This window comes from Rattus norvegicus, chromosome 9, assembly GCF_021556685.1.
Source record: "Rattus norvegicus strain SHRSP/BbbUtx chromosome 9, alternate assembly SHRSP_T2T, whole genome shotgun sequence".
NCBI classification, from domain to species: Eukaryota; Metazoa; Chordata; class Mammalia; order Rodentia; family Muridae; genus Rattus; species Rattus norvegicus.
The window spans coordinates 29206202-29226671 of NC_141542.1; the positions used below are offsets into that span (position 1 = coordinate 29206202).

At 47.4% G+C, this 20470-nt stretch overlaps 1 protein-coding gene across 10 annotated transcripts in view; it reads left to right on the forward strand.

Annotated features, from left to right (window-relative positions):
- The window catches only part of Ubr2 (ubiquitin protein ligase E3 component n-recognin 2), a 79610-nt gene that overhangs the window by 30038 nt on the left and 29102 nt on the right, over positions 1-20470 (forward strand). For 4 of the 10 annotated variants that reach the window (XM_087566594.1, XM_087566595.1, NM_001412818.1 and 1 more), the window contains 15 exon segments: positions 3302-3465; positions 3552-3651; positions 5332-5460; positions 6425-6608; positions 8921-8982; positions 9803-9913; positions 11078-11143; positions 12250-12372; positions 12458-12521; positions 13118-13242; positions 14519-14571; positions 15563-15665; positions 16491-16539; positions 17991-18145; positions 19841-19943. In XM_087566594.1, the coding sequence (XP_087422720.1) occupies positions 3302-3465; positions 3552-3651; positions 5332-5460; positions 6425-6608; positions 8921-8982; positions 9803-9913; positions 11078-11143; positions 12250-12372; positions 12458-12521; positions 13118-13242; positions 14519-14571; positions 15563-15665; positions 16491-16539; positions 17991-18145; positions 19841-19943 (1591 nt within the window). 10 annotated transcript variants of the gene reach the window in all.

A 20470-nucleotide genomic window follows, 5' to 3' on the forward strand; every position in this document is an offset into this window, starting at 1 on the left:
TAATGAATGTTGTTATAGGCTAAATCAAAGAATTGTGTTTATCTTAAGGGCACTTGACTCACTGTATTTGATTTATCATGTATGTGTGCACGTGTGCACACATGTGTGCGTGTGTTTCTGCAATATCAGGCTCTAACTCGGGGCCTCATACATGCTAAGGAAGCTCACTCTAGCTGTAGCTCCAGCCTGCATTTGTGGCTTTGAAAGGCTGGGCTGTCTGTAGGTCAGACAGTAAACTGGAGAGAGACAAGAGCGTGAATCTGGGGAACTTCATTGGAAGTTAGTGCAGCGGGGCTGAGGGAATTAGCTAGCCAAGGCGCTCACTGCTGACTTACACCCAAGTTCACTGCTACGACCCACAAGGAGGAAGGAGAAGCGACTCCTACAGGTTGTCCTCTAACCTCCACCGCACACTGCACACATGTGATCAGTTAATTAACTGATTGATTGATCTTTAAAATGTAGGAAGTTGAAGGACAGTCAGAGGAGGCTGGATACACAGAGTGTTCATGGGGATGTACAGATTTCGAAGGATGCGTGAGGGACTTGAAGGACGATAGCTTTATGGTTACTGAGATCTTGAAATTGAGGGCAATGGTTCAGATGGCTCTGAGGTTTCTGACTGAAATTACTGGAATTTCTAAAGTCTTTGATGAAGGTATTGTATTGTTTTCTTCTTAACATGTTTTATTCCTGTATGTTACTCAATATTGAGCCCGTGGGAGCTACCATGAAATGTGGGTAAATAGGATATAAAGATTTGTCACACCCTCCGCGTCCATCTATTGTCTGCGTCAAATCTATTTCTGGGCCTTCTACTGGTTAGTCCCACCTGCTGTCTCCCCTGGCGTGGCAGACGTGTCCCAACGTGGGAGTGACATGACCCAGGCGCTCAGGTTTAGAATCCTGGTGCATAAAGAAAACGCCTTACTAGAGTTAGCCTGGAAGGGGGAGGGGACCCCACTGAGAGTAACACGGATACTGGGGTGATGGCCGATGGGATGGGGTGCTCATGAGGGCTTGATGGGGCTGCAGCAGGGAGGAAGGGCAATGAAATACAGCGAGAGACCAAGTCTCAAAGGAATGAGGTGAAGGACAGTAGGACAGCTGGTGTCCGCATACCTGGACACACGCGCACGCACAAGTACACACACACACACACACACACACCAGAAAGAGGGGAGGTTGAAAGAAGGAAGAAAGGAAATGTGTGGTCAGGGCTTTGTTTTTTAAGACAGGCTTTCTCTGTGTAGCCCTGGCTCTTCTGGAACTCACTTTGTAGACCAGGCTGGCCTGAAACTCAAAGAGGTTCACCTGCCTCTACCTCCTGAGTGCCGGGATTAAAACTGTGTGCCACTGCCCAGTTTGGTCCCCTGCCTCTTAACTGCACCTCTACCCATACGGAGCCTCGCTCTTCTGCCACTCAGGATAGTGAGCCCAGGAAAGGTATGGTAGCATGGCTGGCCTCACTGCAGCATCTGTCTGCATGGTCCTGTCTCTGGGAGCCCAGCAGCTCACTGGTGTTTTCAGACTTCCTGCCCCTTTCTTGTGCTTCTGTCATTCCCTATAGAAGTATTGATCAGCTGCCCCCACCTGACTGCAAACAGAAGAAAGCTGACTAGGTTTGTGAGAAGCCTTGTTAGTAATTCTTAGCATATCCCTGGCTAAAAATCATGTGCACTGGATATTAGCAAAAGTACAAATGTTGTAAAGCAGTTGGACTTTGTCACCAGAGCCACCGTCAAGTCCCTCCACCTTGATTTCAGGACAGTCTAACCAAGACCAGCAGTTTAGATGGCTGGTGAATCGGCTCATGTTGGTAAAGTGGTTGATTGGGAAGCATGGGGACCTGAGTTTGATTCCCAGCACCCACATAAAGAGCCGGGAACGAGCTGGCCTGCCTGCCTTGCCTGACTAGCAGGTTTCCAGCTCATGAAAAGACTTGCCTCAAAAAAAAATAATAATAACAATAACAATGACAACAACAAAGTGGACAGTACTTAAGAAACAACACAGGGAGTTGTCCTCTAACCTGCTCATGAATATTCATGAGGTTGGTGGTGCTGTCAGACGTGGGCTGTCCCCACTCTGGAGTCCACTTGCAGGAAGTTATTCTGCCACTTTACATAGCGGATATTTGTGACATCTGTGCTATCACAGACCCAAAGGCAATGCACATGACAGCAGTCCAGACCTGGTAACTACCCTAGGAACGTGTGCCTGTCTTACTTTCCATACCAGCCGTAGAGATGGCTACGAAGAAGGGAGCAAACTGTGCACTGCTGGCTGTGTGCACAGGCAATCTCGAGTGAGTGAGTGAGGAGTGAGTGAGCGAGCGAGTGAGTGAGGAGTGAGTGAGGAGTGAGTGAGCGAGTGAGTGAGTGAGGAGTGAGTGAGGAGTGAGTGAGCGAGTGAGTGAGCGAGCGAGGAGTGAGTGAGGAGTGAGTGAGTGAGGAGTGAGCAAGTGAGTGAGTGTGTGAGTGAGCGAGCGAGTGAGCAGTGAGTGAGGAGTGAGTGAGTGAGGAGTGAGCAAGTGAGTGAGTGAGTGTGTGAGCGAGCGAGTGAGGAGTGAGTGAGGAGTGAGTGAGTGAGTGAGCGAGTGAGGAGTGAGCGAGTGAGGAGTGAGTGAGTGAGGAGTGAGTGAGTGAGGAGTGAGCGAGTGAGTGTGTGAGTGAGCGAGCGAGCGAGTGAGTGTGTGAGTGAGTGAGCGAGCGAGTGAGCGAGTGAGTGCGTGAGTGAGTGAGCGAGTGAGTGAGTGAGTGAGGAATGAGTGAGTGTATCTGGTCACAGTTGAGGGCAGTCACAGTTGATAGTACCTCAGTGTGGGGAAAGAGATGGGTGTATACAGCCGTACTTAGCTATTCACTGCATGCCGAGGCTTCTCCTACATACAGTGTATAAAGCCAGGAGACCTTTCACTCCCCAGAGTTCTCTGCACAGAGACAGAAAAGCAGAAATGTCCACTAGTGAAATGGATGCAGTTTCATCCTCAACTTTCGAAAATCAGTGACAAACCCGTGTACCCTGCAGCAAGTGCCCATGCTTACCACACAGTGTATCTAAACGTCTGCCCCCTTCTGGCCCTCGTGGGCACTGCACACCCATGCTGCACATACACACATGCAGGCAGATGCTCGTTCACGAAAGACAGGTCAGTCTTTACACGATCTGATAGTCACTGAGATCCGAGATATTTGTGTTGAAAGTCTAAAGTCCAGGAGCTAAACACTGATGCCCGCTCTGGGAGGCGATGCCCGCTCTGGGAGGCGATGACCAGACTCTCTGATAAACCCTGTTTTAGGCTCGAATGCTCATCACAGAAGAGAACCTGATGACTGTTATCATTAAGGCCTTCATGGATCATTTGAAACACAGAGATGCCCAAGGCAGATTCCAATTTGAACGTTACACTGCCCTCCAAGCCTTCAAGTTCAGGAGAGTTCAGAGCCTTATCTTAGATCTCAAGTGAGTATTCCTTGATTTCCAAGCCCATTACAGCTTGTAAAACGCCAGTGTTTTGTGTTCACAGCCCCTGCTGTCTGTCTGTGTAGGTATGTGTTGATCAGCAAACCAACGGAGTGGTCAGATGAGCTGAGGCAGAAGTTCTTGCAAGGCTTCGATGCCTTCTTGGAATTACTGAAGTGCATGCAGGTTTGTGGAAACTAAACATATTTCTGTTTGCTGCCCCACACCCCACTCTGGGCACATGTCCAAAAGACCAGTTGGGTGGAGACATTCCTCTGTGATTGAGCCCCTGAGAACCAGCAGAGATGTTTCAATGGAGCAGTCCATGACAGTGCTTACTGTCAAGTTGGATGGCCTGAGTCCTGAGCCCACTGTCCTTGCACAAAATACAGTAGTTGTAAATAAGATTTTTTTTTTTGAAAAAGATGTTTTGGTTGGGACTGGAGAGATGGCTAAGCAGGTTAAAGCACTGGCTGCTCCCGAGGACCAGGTTAGGTTCCTACTTTCCGTCCACTTGACAGCTCTGAACCATCTGTAGCTCCAGGTCCACGGAGCCAGTGCCCTCTTCTGGTCACCGTGGGCACTGCATGAATGTGGTGCAAGCAAAATGCATGAAGGAAAAAAATTGTTAATGTAAAAAATACATTTGGGTTCTCGTAAGTACTGCTAAGAGGTCGCACGGCCTTCTGTGTGGCTGTTTGTTAGCGACATACTTGGAAATGTATAATGCTTCATTATTTCAGAAACTGTAGTTGTTTCCTGATGCTTGCTTGTATCAGACTCAGGACTCTGTGCACTGACAGGAGACAGGCGTTCTGTCACAAAGCCTAGCTCCGGCTAAACTCACAGCCTCTTGGTTGTTTGTGTTGTGAAAGGGGTGTGTGTGTGTGTGTGTGTGCGTGTGTGTGTGCGCTGGGGAATACACCATAGCACACTGAGAATCTGTTCTTTCCTACTACCATGTGGGTTTCAGAGTGACATCAGGCTCTGCCACCCGCTGAGCCATCTCTATAGCCCTTGTTTTATTACTAATATTTTTCCTAATTAGTCTCTGTGAAGCATACCTATATGCAAATCAGAGTGGAGGAGCAGAAACCAGTCAGTGTGTAGGCAGTTGGAAGACGGAAGCCAGGGGATCTCTCTATAAACACTTAGGAAGAACTGTGGTGGGTCCTGTGGTCCTGTTCAAGGGGTGATCAAGATTGGCTCTTCCCTTTTGCAAACTTGGAAGTGTTCTGTAGTCTCTGTTAGTAAAGGATTCTTAAGCACCAGGATAGTTTAGTTAGTTTCTTTCTTAAGTTACACTTCTTTGTATCAAAGGATGTTTGTTTATCTGGCCTCATTCTGGTGCTTTTAGCACTGTGGGCTACATGTTAGTGAGTATAAACCTGTCTTCTAATCTAGCTGCATGTTCATGTTGAGTGACAAACAAGCCTGTCAAAGGGCAGAGGATGGAAGTCTGCTGAAGCATGTGCTTGGTTATCTGCGGGCCTTGGGCTCAGCCATCACTGGCACACAGAGCCCATGGAGGAGCGGGACACATACCTGTAATGGCAGCTTGGAGGAAGTTGCAGCAGCGGGCCATGTGCTTCAGGCCAGCCATGTTTGCTTAAGGAGACCGTGCCTCAAACATACATACATACGTACAGACATACGTATGTGCATACACACATGTATACATACACATGTACATACATTCCCCTGATGCTATGGTTTTTGAAGAGTCTTTTTATCAGTTTGTATTTCTTATGCATCGCTCCTGGGGTTTCTTTTTTCTATTTTGTCCTTTTTATTGAACTCCTCCTTAGGTTTCTGGATCAGAAAAAGAAACTAGCTCTCATTCTTCCACTCTCTCTGCTTTCTAAGGGAATGGATCCAATCACACGGCAGGTAGGACAGCACATTGAAATGGAGCCAGAGTGGGAGGCGGCCTTCACGCTGCAAATGAAACTGACGCACGTGATTTCCATGGTGCAGGATTGGTGTGCTTTGGACGTGAGTTCCTTCTTGTGGGGGCTGCGAAGGAAAGGGAGGTGCAGGCAGAAGCTTGGGGGGTAAGAGACGTGAGGAAGTGCTTGTAAACGGAGCTCATGGCACACTCAGCAAGGGCTCAAAAGCTCAAATTGTGGGGTGTGGTGTGATCAAGTGAGGAGGAAATGGTGTATACCCTTCTCTAAGTATGCTTATTTTCTCCAGAATCCTCTCCGGACAGTAAGCCTTTACAAAATAATGCATATCTTTATCCAAAAATAACTCTTGGTCATTTATCCTGTGACTTAAAATAATTTTGACCTTTAATCAAAAAGAGGTCAGAGGTCTGAGAAGCATCCACAAGACTTGAACAGTGTATGAAGACCTACCATACAGGGACAAAAGGGTTTCTGTCAAAGGGCAACTACAGTGGGCTGTGAGATGAGAGGCCTGTGCTTGTCTGGGAGCTGTGAGAAGGCTCTTCAAGGAGCCAGAGGTGGAGGATGGGGTGGGCAGGGCTACCTAATGTCTGGACTGTGGAGGTCATGTGAGTCACAGTCTAGTTGAGGTTGGCGGCCATTAGTGTCTACCTAGCAGTGCCGTGGTCCATTTGTGTTTTAAGAACTACTCTCTGGGGAGATTGGATGCATGGGACAAGAGTTGGAGGAAAACATTTAACAGAGACATGGCAGACAGTGCTTTGAGTTACTGGACAATGAGAGAGTAGCTAGTTTTGAGGGAAATTGAAAATAAAAAGTTGTCACTTTGATGATAGACTAGACAGCATGGACTGAGGTGAAGAACATTACTGGTAACGTGTTGACTTCCACAGCTCTATTGATAAGTGATGCCATCTACTAGGGAGAGGACAGTGGCATTCTGGGAGGGAGGACTGAGTTTGGGTTGGCCTATATTATTACTTGAGGTACTAAATGAATGTTGTAGCAACCCAGTCTTTTGTAACTTATGCTGCAAACCTCTTTTTTAGGAAAAAGTGTTAATTGAAGCTTACAAGAAATGCCTGGCTGTGCTGATGCAGTGTCATGGGGGATTTACTGATGGGGAACAGCCAATCACACTCAGTATTTGTGGACACTCGGTGGAAACGATCAGATACTGTGTTTCCCAAGAAAAAGTTAGCATTCACCTCCCAATTTCTCGCTTACTTGCAGGTAAAGCATCTCCCCTAAAAAGAACCTTAAAGTCTCCCCAAGTGACTGTGGTATTTGTGCATCCACTGTGTGCTGGGCGTTCTCCTGGGAGTTCTGCTCACCTGTCTGTTCACCCTGCTGTGAAGTAGAGATTACTACAGTAGATCCATACGTGGGAGGACTGAGGCATACAGACCTCAGTGGCAGAACGAGAAAGCAGCCAGGCTGACATTCTGAGGGGTTTGGGTACAGGATCCATGTAACGTGTTACAGCAGGACTTATTCTGACATTACGGCACATCACATCCTAGTGTCTGAGCTCAGTCTGTTGGAAGTCACGCTGACCCCCCACCTTCAGACACTGCTAATAAATCCAAGCACCATGGCTTTTCTCTGTAAGCTCTTCATTGTTTATTGATCAATAACCTTTTAAGCAGAAGGTTACACATGAATGCCTTACTGATCTCACGTTGATTTACAAGTCACTTAAAACTCACAGCACTGTCTAAAACTGATTTTTTGCAAGAGCCAGAGGCTGTGAGTATGCACCTAACTTTCCTGGTGGGTCCCTGATTCTAGACAATTCCTATCCTGCTCGCACTGTGTTTCCTTAGTTCACTCTTAACTTAGAAAATATGGACATCCTGTTTACCATCACAGAGCTTGTAATTAATGATGGTGGCTCGGAAACTTGAAGGGGAACTGGAGAGTCCATTACCATAGCTTCCTTAACTGTATACTGGAGAGGTTATTAATTCCTGATTCAACTCCTTTGATAGACCATGTCCTTGTTGAGGTTATCCATTCCTCGTGTGAGTATTGACAGTTAATATCATCCAAGGAATTGGCCCATTTTATCCAAATTATTACATTGTGAATCGACTTTTATTGCTTCCATGTCATGGGATCAACTATTAATGACTCCTTCCATTCTGAAAGGCCTATTTTGAGCATCTTCACATTCTCTGGCTGATGCCCCTGCACATACACACACACACACACACACACACACACACCCCGTGTTCATCAGGGAGTGTGAGGTCCCTTCCACTGAGAGGCTTATGAGCATTATTTGCAAACATCTGAATAGTGAAATAATACAAGCTGTGGGTGCTGGCTGACACCAGTGACCTCAGCACTTGGGAGGAGAAGGGCTACCTGACCTCTAGGTTAGCCTGGTCTATAGTGGACTCAAGGCCAGCACTACAGAGTGAGACCTGTCCCTAACCAACAAGAGAGAGGAAGGGAAAGAAGGGAGGGAATGGATAAAGGACAGAAGAACCAAAGAGATAACATTCTGACCATAGGAAAGAGCTCTCCTGCCCCTCCTGCTTTCAGCAGTTAAACCATTGGTCATTAGTGACCTGACCGAAGCACTCAGTGACTTGCCCAGCCATCTTTCCAAAACCTGATTGTCTGGGTAGAAGCTGAGACTCATTACCCACAGTGAAAGCTGATGCTCCAAATACACTGATGTCTCTGCATCTTCACCTCCTGAAAGGTGGGCATCTTCAGCTCCCAGTAGTGGATGAGCCCTGCCTGCCCTGGGTGTTTGAAATCAGAATAGAGGACACAGTAAACAGACTGAGGTCTGCGCAGCTGGCTTGGCACATGCCTGTCACCTCCGCACTTGGGAGGCAGAGGCAGAAGGACAGACCACAAACTCCAGACCAGCCAGGGCTGTGTAGCAAGAGCTTGTCTCGGAACAGAACAAACAAAGCAGAGTTGGCAGTCAAGGTGGAGAGGGAGCTGCTGGTGCTTCAGCCGTAACGCTTTGACAGGCTAAGAACTGGCCAGCACAGAAGGAAGCCTCAGGCCAGACAAGACCTGACAAGTACTGTGTGTCAGAGGGATGACCAAACAGTAGCCTTGGGAGCGCCCCGAGCTTGAGCTGAATTTGCTCCTCTCGTGGACGGGGATATAACCTGGAGAGTCTAGGGAGCTTAGCTCTGAGGTTGCAGTCAGTGTAGACAGTGAGTCCAGGGCCAGTTCCTCTCTTCCATTGCTAGAAGGATCTCAGCTTCTAGCAGTAATGAAGCCTGTGGCCTGAGCAGTAACTCCATACTGGCTGATGGGTATAAATTGGTTTGGTTGCCTGCCTGTCTGTACATCCAGCATTTGCTTCTAAAATGTCAGCGGTATTGAGGAAGGTGAGTTCTAACGCCCTGTGGTATATATTTGTAGATAAGCTTTGTTAATAATACAGGTCATTTATAACTTAATCTGTAATCCGTTCATGCCCAAGGCTGGTTTGGTAAGGCCGAGGGATCCTGGAGCCAGTTGCACACCAGTTTTACCTACAGAAAACCATCTGTGTTTGTTCTCCCACACAGGTTTGCATGTGTTATTAAGCAAAAGTGAAGTGGCATATAAATTCCCCGAGCTCCTACCTCTAGTAAGTGGCTTTGACATCAAACAGAACATCTAGGCATTATGTGTGTGTTACTTGAAACCAAACTGAAACAAACTTGAATTAGTTTAGGTTCTCCAGAGAAATGGAGCCTATGGGTGGGTGGGGGTGGGGAGTCCAGTTTGTGTGGGTGTACACGTGGGTGGGAGTAGAGCTGAGGGGTTGCTTTTAAGGTCTTCCTCATGCATTTATGGGGTTGGAAAGGAGTCAGGAGAGCCCAGAGGACATCTGACATTGGAGGAAGAATTCCTTTTCAGTGACCATGCTTTTGGGGCTGGGGAGGTGACGCAGTGGGACAGTGCTCACTGTACAAGTGTTAGGACCAGAGTGTGGCTCACCAGAACCACGAAGAGCTGTGTGCAGGAGCACATGGGTCTGTAATAGTGACAGAGACAGGAGAATCCAGGGACATTCAAGACCACAGCAGCTGTGACAGCCCGCTGGAAACGAAGCGGAAGGCAAGAGCTGCCGATTGGCCAGGCTTTCCTCTGACCTCCATACATGCACAGCACGTGTGTGCCCCACCCATGAGAAACTTTACTTTCTTACAGCTAACTCCATCTGAGTCAGTAAAGCCTACCTCCGGTCTCTATAGAGGATGTTGATAAATGGCCATTTTCAACCTTGATGAAGAAGGCCTCCCGGCCTCCAATAGATGGAGCTGGCCATAACCTAGCTAAGTTAGCACAGAATTAACTGTCACACAGACATCTTAGAGCAAGTCTGACAGAATGTTCTTTAAGCTTTCCAGTCAGCCACCGGGCCTTTTGCAGATGTTAACAACTGGGTTACTTTTAACACGCAGAGTGAACTGAGCCCACCCATGTTGATAGAGCATCCTCTTAGATGTCTTGTCTTATGTGCCCAAGTGCATGCTGGGATGTGGAGAAGAAATGGCTTCTCTCTAGTAAACCAGGTAAGTGGGTTTTGTTTTTTAATTCTGTGGTGTTTTGATTCCATTCATTAGCTTTTCTGAGAAAGCTTTCACAGTTTTAAATGGACTTAGCCATTGACCATTTTGAACCTGGGATGTGGAGAGGGCTCAGCAGTTAGGAGTGCTGCTGCCTGTGCAGAGAACACTGACACCCTCTATCTTGGCCTGTGAGGGTGCCCACCACATATATTTGGCACAGACAGATAGACACACACATAAATCTTCTTTACAAAAAGGTTTGGTATCTGATAAATTGTTAGAAAAATCCAATGCAAGCTAAGCCAAGGTTCCTTAGATCTCTTGCATTTCCTCAAGGAATGTGGAGATGAACACCAGTGCTCTTAGCATTTACTTGAAACAGTTTTTAGAACAAAGTTGGAAAGTAAAAACTAAAATTTGTTTTTGCTTACATTAAGTTAAACACCGGGTGTGTGAGCCCGTGAGGTGGCTCAGTGTGTAAGGGCACTTGTAGCCAAACCTGGCGACCTTAGCCTTAGTTCAGTTCTCAGCATCCACACTGACCCAGTTTGCTTTTTATTGCTGTGATAACTGCCATGACCAACAGCAGCTTTGAGTGGGGTGATCTCTCCTCATGGAGGTCAGTCAAGGCAGGAGCTGAATCCAAGTGCATGGAGGAGCACTGCTTACAACCCAAGGCCGCTTGCCCAGCGGGGCCACTGCTCACAGTGGGCGGGTCCTCGCACATCTATCATAAATCTAGTGGAGACATTTCTCAGTTTCGGTTCCTTCTTCCTCTCTGACCTTAGCTCGTGTCAAGTTGACAGGAAAACTAACCACACATGTGGCAAAAGAAGAGAACCTACTCTGCAAACTGTCCTCTGACCTTCCTGGTATATATATGCACTCGTTTGCGTGCGCGCATGCACACACACACACACACACACACACAGACACGCATGAGCAATAAGTGCAGGAAGAAAATTAGATGTGATAGGCTCATGCCTTTACTCGGGTATTCAGAAGACAGACGGGGAATCTGTGATCTGTGAATTTGAGGCTAGCTTGATCTACCTATACAGTAACCTCAACAACAACAAAAATGTCAGAGTGTAGTAAGATGAAAATCTTTTTTATTTGACTATAAGAATCAGCATGCGTGATAACATAAATAATTATTGTTTATAGATCTATTACTACCATAATGTGAAATGCAGGCGGGAGATGTTCGACAAGGACATAGTGATGCTTCAGGTAATGAGTTAAACGCCCTGACCTCAGGGCCACGGGGAGTCTTATTCCACCGAGTCAGTGACTTAACACTCATCTGCTCATCTCTGAATCCTGCCTGCCCTGTCCACTAACACTACCCACTCAAGGTCAACAGCTGCAGAACGCTGCCACCCCATCTCCAGAGCAGTGTCGGGTCCGGCATGCCAGATACCACTGCTAGAATCAGAAACTCTGGCTAGACAGACGGCACAGTGCGTAAGAGCTCTGCTGCTCCTCAGAGAAACCGAGTTCTTTTCCTAGCACCCACATCGGCAGCCCATAAGCACCCGGGACTCCAGCTCCTTCCTGCTCGATGTAGACACAGCACTCACATTGGAGACACAGATGGACATAACCATAAAATTCTCAGAACTAAAATAGACTGGCTGATGGCACACACCTTTAATCCCATGGCCTAGGAGGCAGAGACAGAAAGATCTCTGAGTTCGAAGCCAGCCTGACGTAATGAGACCCTGTCTCAAAGAGACTTAGTATCAGCGGCAGCCATGGATACGATCCAGCACTGGCTGCTCTTCCAGAGAACTGTACTTCAGTTCCCAGCTGTTGAGATCCAGTTTGATTTAGAACTTTTAAAAATGGCATTAAAAAGAAAATTAAAACTAATGTAGAAGCTGTCGTGGAGTAATCATGGCGCTATCCTGGAGCTGTAATGGAGTGCTACACAAAAGGGTCTCAGTAATAGTTTATGTATTTACACACTAGGAGCTTAATTGACATTCCTCTCAGTTCCTATTGTTAGTCAGCTCTGATAGGAAACTACAACAGACTTCATAGACATGTCCTTCCGGGGACTGTCAGACAGGAAGGAGCTAGAATAGCCCATGTGGTTCTCCTGGGTTTAGTGTTTTAAGGGAGGGTCGTTTGTGTGGATAGTTTGACCAGCTTAGATTCCTGTCCCCTCTTGGCGGCCACAAGATATAGGGTGTGGCTAAGTAGGTGTCCATTTTTCTTCGAAATAGTGGTCAGTGAGCTGGGGTTTTTCTTTGTGCAGCCTTAAACATCTCTCACTAACAACGAGTGTCCCTTCTGACCTTCCTCTTCTCCTTTGCCTCAAACAAACAAAAAAGACAGGTGTCTCCATGATGGATCCAAACCACTTCCTGATGATCATGCTCAGCCGCTTTGAGCTCTATCAGATCTTCAGCACGCCTGACTACGGCAAGAGATTCAGTTCCGAGGTTACCCATAAGGTAAGAGCCTGTGCCACAAAACCCATGTGTCCTGTTTGGTGCTGAGCAGCAGTGCAAGTGTTGTTGACCCAATCCTCCTCCGTAGGACGTTGTTCAGCAGAACAACACTCTGATAGAAGAGATGCTCTACCTCATCATCATGCTCGTCGGTGAGTTCACACCGCCTCACCTGCTGGTGCGGGGTCGACCACAGCGGGCTCTGAGCTTGTCCCTTAGTTGGGGAGGGACCCAGAGCACACAGGACAGTGAGCAGAGAGCTGCTAGGACTTAAATCCTTGCTTCATTCCTTCTCTCTTGCTTCTTGGTATAAATGTCTTCTTGACTCCAAAGATGGCAATTGCAAGTTAATGAAGACCAGCGGCTCATGGATGTCAGTTTATTACCTATGTCTCCGTCCTCTGGCCCTGATTTCCCAGGTCTTTTATCCCTTCTGCTCTGTCATTCACCCCTCTGTTCAGACCTTCTGTGGCCAATCCAGCTGGCAGGGATGGCACTAATGAAGAGGGTCTCGAGGCGAGGTCCGCCCTGTCCGAAACAGAAGCACAGAGGAGATAGGGTGTGACTTCCTCTGCCCCATCACCCTTCTGTCTTCCAAAGCCACCACGAAGCCTCAGTCGGCATCAACTCAAGTGCAGCAGAAAACCAACAGAGTGACCCAGAGGGTGGATTCTGTTGCAGGACAGGAAGTCTGTCATAAGTACTGTGGGGCTGTAACGTGTGTGTGTGTGCCTTTCACTTTGGACAGGAGAAAGATTCAGCCCTGGGGTTGGACAGGTGGGCGCCACAGATGAAATCAAGCGGGAGATTATCCATCAGCTGAGCATCAAGCCCATGGCGCACAGCGAGCTGGTGAAGTCTCTGCCCGAAGACGTAAGTTCTTAGAGGGGAGCAGGGAGCTCCTACCCAGCAGTATGCACAGGGCACCCCATGCGCTTCCCACGTGGTAGGAGCTAGAGTTTCCAGGTGGGGGTCTTCCAGACTGAGTAGTCGGGAGAGGAGACTGTCGGGAGAGGAGACTGTCGGGAGAGGAGACTGTCGGGAACGTTGACTGGGAGGCAGGGCAGGAGAGAGAACTCCAAAGAACATGGTGCTTAGAGCAAGCTAAATGGTTTTATCCACAGAAAGAGGGCATGTTAGGGTCTTTCTGAAGTCCCAGGGGTGCACATGACACTTTGGATTGAGGAGGAAGCGTCTGCACACTTAAGATGAGTTAGACACGAGTTCTCAGGGCTCTTTCCTACTCAGATGTAGAAGAGTCTTTTGTTTGGTTGGTTGGTTTGGTTTCCATTTTTCAAGAGGGTTTCTCTGTGTAGCCCTGACTGTCCTGAAATTCTCTGTAGACCAAGCTGGCCTCAAACTTAGAGACCCTGCCTCTCTGCCTCCGTGGGGACAGGATCAAAGTCGTGCACCACTATCATCTGGTGGAAAAGTCTTTTTCTTTAGCATTGAGGTGACTAAAGTCACTGGTATAAGGACATTCGTAGGTTGAAATATAACTGTTTTTCTCCCAAGGCCATTAGGCTCTCAGCAACATAATTTTCAGCTCTGGGGCTTTCCAGGTTTTCAGCTCACGCAGATGAGAAGAGCCACTTTTCATTAAGGCATCAATGCATTTGCTCGTTGCTTTACTTTTTGTTTTAAATTATGTGTATGTGTGTCTGTGTGTGTGTGTGTGTCCACCTGTGAGTACAATACCCAAAGAGCCCAGAAGACAGTATTGGAGCCCCGGAGCTGGAGTCATAGATGCTTGTGAGCTACCTAATGTGAGCGCTGGGATTGAACTCAGGTCCTCTAGAACAGCAATAAATGGTCTTAACTGCTGAGCTGTCTCTCTTGCCAGAGTTGAAGTAGATGAAGCCTTTAAACTTTTTTACACAGCCCAGGGCTGTACAGGTCTAGGCCTTGATTAATTTGGTGGCCTGCTTAGTCACCGTGTTCTGACCCTTTCCTGACACAGGGATGCTTCTTGGACCAAGGGTCTCAGTTAGACAGACCCTTGCTCTCTGTGTTTAGTCCTGGCCTTCTGCTTGCTGTGGAATCTCCAGTCTTTAAAATCGGTGGATAGCATTCTGTCCCAGGTCACTGTGAGGTCCCGGGACAAGCAATTGCCATCCGTTTGCTGAGCACCCTGTTTTCTGTTCTCCAGGAGAACAAGGAGACCGGCATGGAGAGTGTCATCGAGACCGTAGCACATTTCAAGTGAGTTCATGAATGCTTTGTAAAGTTTTTTCTTTTTTTTCGGAGCTGGGGACCGAACCCAGGGCCTTGTGCTTGCTGGGCAAGTGCTCTACCACTGAGCTAAATCCCCAACACCTGCTTTGTAAAGTTTTATTTAAATGTATTTATGTTCTGTGCACCTGTGCTCATTGCAGCATACGTACAGAAGTCAGGGACAACTTAAAGTCAGCTCTCTTCCACAGTGTGTTCCAGGGACCAAGCTCAGCCATAATCACTTCATAATGTGTTTCTCCTGAGACAACCAAGGGTTGTTTTGAGGGTAGCAGAACTTTTCAAGTTTTAATTCTGGACTAGACTTCTCATTGGTATTTAAGATCAGGGTGTGTGTGGTGTTTGTGTGGTATGTGGTGTGTGTGTGTGTGTGTGTGTGTGTGTGTGTGTGTGTGTGTGTGTGTGTGGTGTATGTGTGTGTGTGTGTGTTTGTGTGTGTACACAGATCCGTGGAGCTAGAGTTAGCAGTCATAAACCACCTGACATGGGCACTGGAAGCTGCCCCTGGAAAGGCAGCAACTGTTCTGAACTGCTAAGTCATCTCCAGCCCCAGGGTAATTTTTTATCCTCCTTTTTCTTGCGCCACACTGTAGCTGCAATGTCTTTATGAATTCTAAAGACAGACCATGTATTTTTCTTGTTAATACAGAAAGGTTAACACCATGTATATTCTGTGTTTAAGCAGAAAAGTTGATACCATGTCTGCTGGTATTCTGTGGCTTAGAAATGCAGCAGTTTTGAGCCCCATTCTGTTGGGCTTTGGGGCTATGTCTCTACACACTCATCTATGTAGTTTGGACAGGTTCACAGTGGAGGAGCTGGATAAGATGGCTGCTGCAAGGGCTTTGGATACGAACTGTCACGCACGTCAACCCCCAGAACAGTTTCTAAAATGTAGACGTGAGATCTCCTGTCTTTCTCTTGGTACGTGTGACTTTGCTAATGACATTCTTCCCAATAGGAAACCTGGTCTGACAGGACGAGGCATGTACGAGCTGAAGCCAGAGTGTGCCAAAGAGTTCAACCTGTATTTTTATCATTTCTCCAGGGCAGAGCAGTCCAAGGTAAGGGGAGCTCAGTGCAGTGGGAGGCGCTGCTGCTAAGTGTGGTTTCTTAGAGGGAGCAACTCTCACAGCCTGAGGGAAGGGTCCCAGAGGACACGAGTAACACAGCAGGGCTGTGTGACAGGGCAGGGCTTTCAGCACTGCAGTGTCTGTGTGTGGATGAATACAGCCGGATGCACATAAGCGCTCCTGACCTCATCTGTGTATTTACTTCTCTGTGCTGGGATCATACCGGGACCTTGCTCGTGGATGCCTGTGCCAGACAAGCACTCCACCACTATCGTCCATTCCCCGTTCATTTCTCATGGCTTCTGAAAACAGATTTTCAACGGGTGCCGTGATCCAAGCCCATTTGACACACTCAGCTTTGTACTGGCTGATATGCACTTTGGCCCTGTTTTGTATTCTTCTTTTAACATATGTTTTTGATAAATGGTGTAAAAATAAAATTGTGAAGTTTTTATTTTGTTTAGATACATTGCATAGCATTCAAGCCTAAGTTAAGTTTCCACTGTACCTCTTTGCCTTGGATCTGAAGCACTAAAGAAACACACTTGAGGATTCTGTTCATTGACAAAAAGAATTAACCTTGCTATATGGGGTTGGGGGTGGAAGCTAAACATGTGGAAGTAGAAGCCTTCTACCCAAGCCATTCCTAGGCAGAAAGGTCAGTTCAAGGCCAGCCTGGGCTGTGTGGGTCCCTCCTATCTTTATAAAAATGGGTGGTGGGAGAGTTAAAAACAGATGCTAAGAAATGAAGACAGACTCGCATCCTGAATTGTTAAGTATTGTAATTCTTATCCATATTACTTTGTCTTTCTTTAGGCGGAGGAAGCTCAGCGGAAGTTGAAAAGAGAAAATAAAGAAGATACAGGTATTTTAATCTTTCCAAAAGTCCACATCAATCTCTTCCTCAAAAACATTTTCTCTTGGCCATGATGACTCTCCATGGTGAGGTGGACAATTTAACTCTACGCTTTTTAGGTGAACATTCTCCTGTTCTGAGGAATAACAAGTGCAGCAGTTTTTTGTTTTTTTTGTTTTTTTGTTTTTGTTTTTTGTTTTTTTTTTTTTTTTGGTTCTTTTTTTCGGAGCTGGGGACCGAACCCAGGGCCTTGCGCTTCCTAGGCAAGCGCTCTACCACTGAGCTAAATCCCCAACCCCAAGTGCAGCAGTTTTAAGATGCTCTGCACACTGGAGACCGTTGTTCCCTCCCCAGACATCTGGAAATGGCTGCATTGGCCTGATTTGTCCAGTGCCTGCCTGCAGGTGCCTCAGTGCTTCCCCGACCCCTTTCATTCCCAGTGGTACTGTTTGTGTTCTGGTAAGGGTTTCAGTCAGGAACAGAAGTCGGGCCAAGAATAGGTTTTCAGCCCTCTTCAGTCCTCTTACCCATTCATCTGCCTCCCGACTGTCTCCTGTCTCACAGACAGAAGCGAAAGATGCTCCAGGAAAGCTTAGCTCATGAGACAGTGGGCTAGAGAAGAGTTTGTATCCCCAGAAGACATATAAAAACTCGGTGGGTGTGGTGGCTCCGTGAGCAAGCAGGGCCCAGCAAAGGCAGGGACACGCAGAGCAACACAGCTTCCTGACTAGCCAAGGACTGGGAGGTCTGGCCTTCGTCTGTGTCTATTACCTCTCACAAAGTAATCAAGGAAGGCACCCAAGGTCAGCCTCTGGCCTCCACAGACTTGTGCACCCACACCCACACATATCTCTCTCTCTCACACACACACATACCACATACACATACATAACATACACACACATACCATATACATACATCACACACACCACATACACACTGGGAGAGAAGGAAGTCTGTACTGAGTCACTCTGTGGTCAGCAGTTTTCTGTAGATCTTGAGACACTGATGGAGATACGAGTGGCTCTTTCTTATAGCTGGGGTTGTGAGTATTTTCTTTTTAATATACAGCTGTCCTTGTGCATTTGAATGGAGAATGGAGCCAAAGGATAGGGCTAGTAAACATCCTCTATGACCATCAAAAGTCCCTCACAAGGTGCTAGAGGAGTGGCTCAGCAGGGAAGAGTACTGGCCACTCTTTCAGAGGACCCAGCTCACAACTGTCTGTAATTCCAGTTCCAGGGGATCCAACACTCTAAACAGACACACATATAGGCAAAAAAAAGTCCACATTAAATACATACATACAAACATACATACATGCATACATACATACATCTTTTTAAAAAGAAGTTCCTGACAAGACAGGTATGAGGCTGACACCGCGAATCTACAGAGGAGTCAGAGGCGGGGCCGCTGAGAGGGATAGTTCCTGTAAACATGTCTCCCTTTGTTCCCAGCACTTCCTCCTCCGGCTTTGCCACCGTTCTGCCCTCTGTTCGGGAGCCTGGTTAACATCTTGCAGTGTGATGTCATGCTGTCCATCATGGGAACAATACTGCAGTGGGCTGTAGAGCGCCATGGGTCTGCCTGGTCAGAGTCTATGCTGCAAAGGGTAGGTTTATGTACAGTTTGAATGTTTTGTAGCTGGGGAAAAAGTCAGTCAGTAAAGAGAGGAACTAGGCCATGGGATGTACTTCACTGCCTCTCCTGTTGTCCCTGATGACGACTGCGTGCTGCTGGATGTTTCATGCCAGGTGGTGCTGTGGTCGCCCACCAGCCGGCCTGGGCCAGCCTCCTGTTCCAGCCTTTGCACAGTCTAGGGTGCTGGCGATGTAAAAGCTCTCACGTGTGTTCCTCATTTAAAGCTCATCGGTGTCCCCATGGATACTTAGGTTCCAGTAACCAAATGTGGCCAGTACAGAGCCACTCTCACGTCACAGCCTTAGTGTCTTCAGTGTCGGATCAGACACTCCATGACCAGCTCCTGCTTTGTCTGTCCCACAGTGGCGAGGCTCATCTACTGCTCAGTTTCCAGACTGCCTCTCTGCCCTGCCTCCACCAGGCTGTACCTCCAGAACCTAGAACCTCAGTCTGTTTCTAGGTACAGATGATGGCAGAGTCCCTGAGGGGCTCCCTGCAAGACTCCAATGTGAGCAGTCACCCCAAGAGTCCGAGGGAAGGCGAGCCTTCCTCTCAGTAGCCACGCTTGGACTGTCTCAGCAGGCTTACTGCCTCATTGGTTAAAATGTGGAACCCTCCCCTCTGTAAACACGTATTTAAGATATAAATGCAGGCAGCTATCTGGGACACTACCACTGCTATGTGAAAAAATAGCCAAGGGAGTGATGGGGTTAGAATGCAGGGTCCGTCCTGTGTGCAGGCTGTCTGTCCATCCCACAGGCCTGTCTAGCAGCCTTGGCAGCCAGCTGCCCTGCACGGAGAGAACGCTAGAGTAGCTCACACCCTTCCTTCACACCTTGGAGGCAAGATAACTGTGCAAAGAACACAGAGCAGTAGGCTCAGTGCCCTCTGCTGCTCTCAGACACACGAGGAATAGTTTGTGAGAAACTGTAGCATTCAAGAGAAAAGTATTTCAGATCGTTGGGGTTAGTGTTCAGAGGGGCTGCAGAGATGGCTCAGTGGTTAAGGTCCTTACTGCTCTTAGAAGATCAGGGTTTGATTCCCAACACCCACATTGTGGCTTACAAACTCCTGGCACTCCAGCTTTAGGGGATTGGACCCTCTTCTGGCCTCCTCAAGCACCAGACATGTAGTACACAGGCATGCAGGAAGTCACACACATAAAATTAAATTACATTAAGATATTTTGGAAAGAAAATTGAGTCCCAGAAGATGGGAACTAGATAGTGTCAGGATGGGTAAGGGTGTTAGATGCCACAGTCTTGAATTTGATCACCTAGGTAGGGCTTTTCCTCCCTAGTGTTGTCTAGATAGAGGCTAGTACAGGCTCTAGTGCAGGTCTGAGGGAGAGCTAGAGATGTGCACGTCTATACATACGTTATACATACATTATACATACATTGTGTGTCACAGCAGTAGCCCTAGAGAACCTCAGGACTCCATTCTCTGCCTAGTGACTTGGGAGTGCTAGCTTTCTCTCCCAGGACCTCTCTGTTTAGGTGCCAACCTGACCTCTCTGACTAAAGAAGCAACCAGGAGTTGGTCTTATCTGTTTACTCTCTGACTTGACACTCTTCAATAATAAATATTTTTATTCTTTTAAATATATACTTGTGTTTTGGTTTTTCTACTTTTTATTTTCTAAACATGGGAGTTTTTGCTTGAGGTGCTGCATTTGATTGGGATGGCGCTCCAGGAAGAGAAGCACCACTTGGAGAATGCTGTGGAAGGGCACGTGCAGACGTTCACCTTCACGCAGAAGATTTCAAGTACGTGCAGCCTTTCCACTTACCCTGCCCTCACTAAGTGGTAGTGAATGACAGCTCGTAACAGTTTTTACAGCACGGGCTCTGATGGCTCACACTGAGACCAGTACCAGAGGCCCCTTGTCTGTCTGTATCAGTGACCTGGTAGAAAAACACTGTATTAGAGAGACTGCGTGTGGGCGGCAGCTCCTGGGTTCTAACATAAGAACATTAAAGGTCTGTGCACGCTCAACTACACAAATGTTAATTCACAAACAGCAGAAAGTAATTGGAGCCATTAGCTTGAGACAGGTGTGACAGATCACAGCTCAGCCTGAGACACAAGTGGACTTGGTCCAGTGCCACCTCTGGAGGATTGGCTCTGTTGTGTGGTCCCTCTGTGAAATTTACCTCTAGGGTATGCCTTCTACTGGAGAAACACAGCTGTGGTCAGCATCTCCCTTAAGTTACTGCTTACAAAACGTGGTACTCTGCAGTGCTCACAAACAAAAGATGAGCTTTATAGAAACGAATTTGACTCTTTTGTCAGT